The 449-nt window shown below is 46.5% G+C and overlaps 1 protein-coding gene across 1 annotated transcript in view; it reads left to right on the plus strand.

Moving 5' to 3' along the window:
- LOC119594337 (gamma-butyrobetaine dioxygenase-like) overlaps positions 1-449 on the plus strand; it is a 13098-nt gene that overhangs the window by 7678 nt on the left and 4971 nt on the right. Inside the window, exon 10 of the mRNA XM_037943395.1 lies at positions 120-276. Within this exon, the coding sequence (XP_037799323.1) occupies positions 120-276 (157 nt within the window). The remainder of the gene's footprint in view (positions 1-119; positions 277-449) is intronic.

Here is a 449-nt window from a genome sequence, read left to right on the forward strand (position 1 = left end):
AGATATGAAATTATGCAAAATTGTGCATACAACGAACCGTTTTTTTAAGCAAAAAAAAAATTATGTCGAGAGCAGATACCCGTCCTTCCGTGATACCGAATACCATCCTCTCCCCGCAGGTGAAATCCTCATCATGGACAACCTGCGCATCCTCCACGGCAGAACGGCTTACGAAGATACCGTCGAGGGGGTGCGCCGGCTTGAGGGAGGATTCTGGGACTGGGATATGATGAGGTCGCGGCGTCGGGGCCTCCAGAGGAAACTTGGGGGCTGTTCGTAGGCAAAGCTGGCAGTCGGATTTTTGGGAAAAAAAGGGGGTGGGTTTTGGTCCGGAGAAAAAAAAAGTGTTATTGGAGGGCGAGGATATCATGAAGGGTGCAGGAATTAATACAGAGAAAAAAGGAAGATATATGTAATTTCTACTTTATTTAGGAAAGGTATAACTGTCA

Source organism: Penaeus monodon, chromosome 33 (genome assembly GCF_015228065.2).
Source record: "Penaeus monodon isolate SGIC_2016 chromosome 33, NSTDA_Pmon_1, whole genome shotgun sequence".
Classification (NCBI taxonomy): Eukaryota; Metazoa; Arthropoda; class Malacostraca; order Decapoda; family Penaeidae; genus Penaeus; species Penaeus monodon.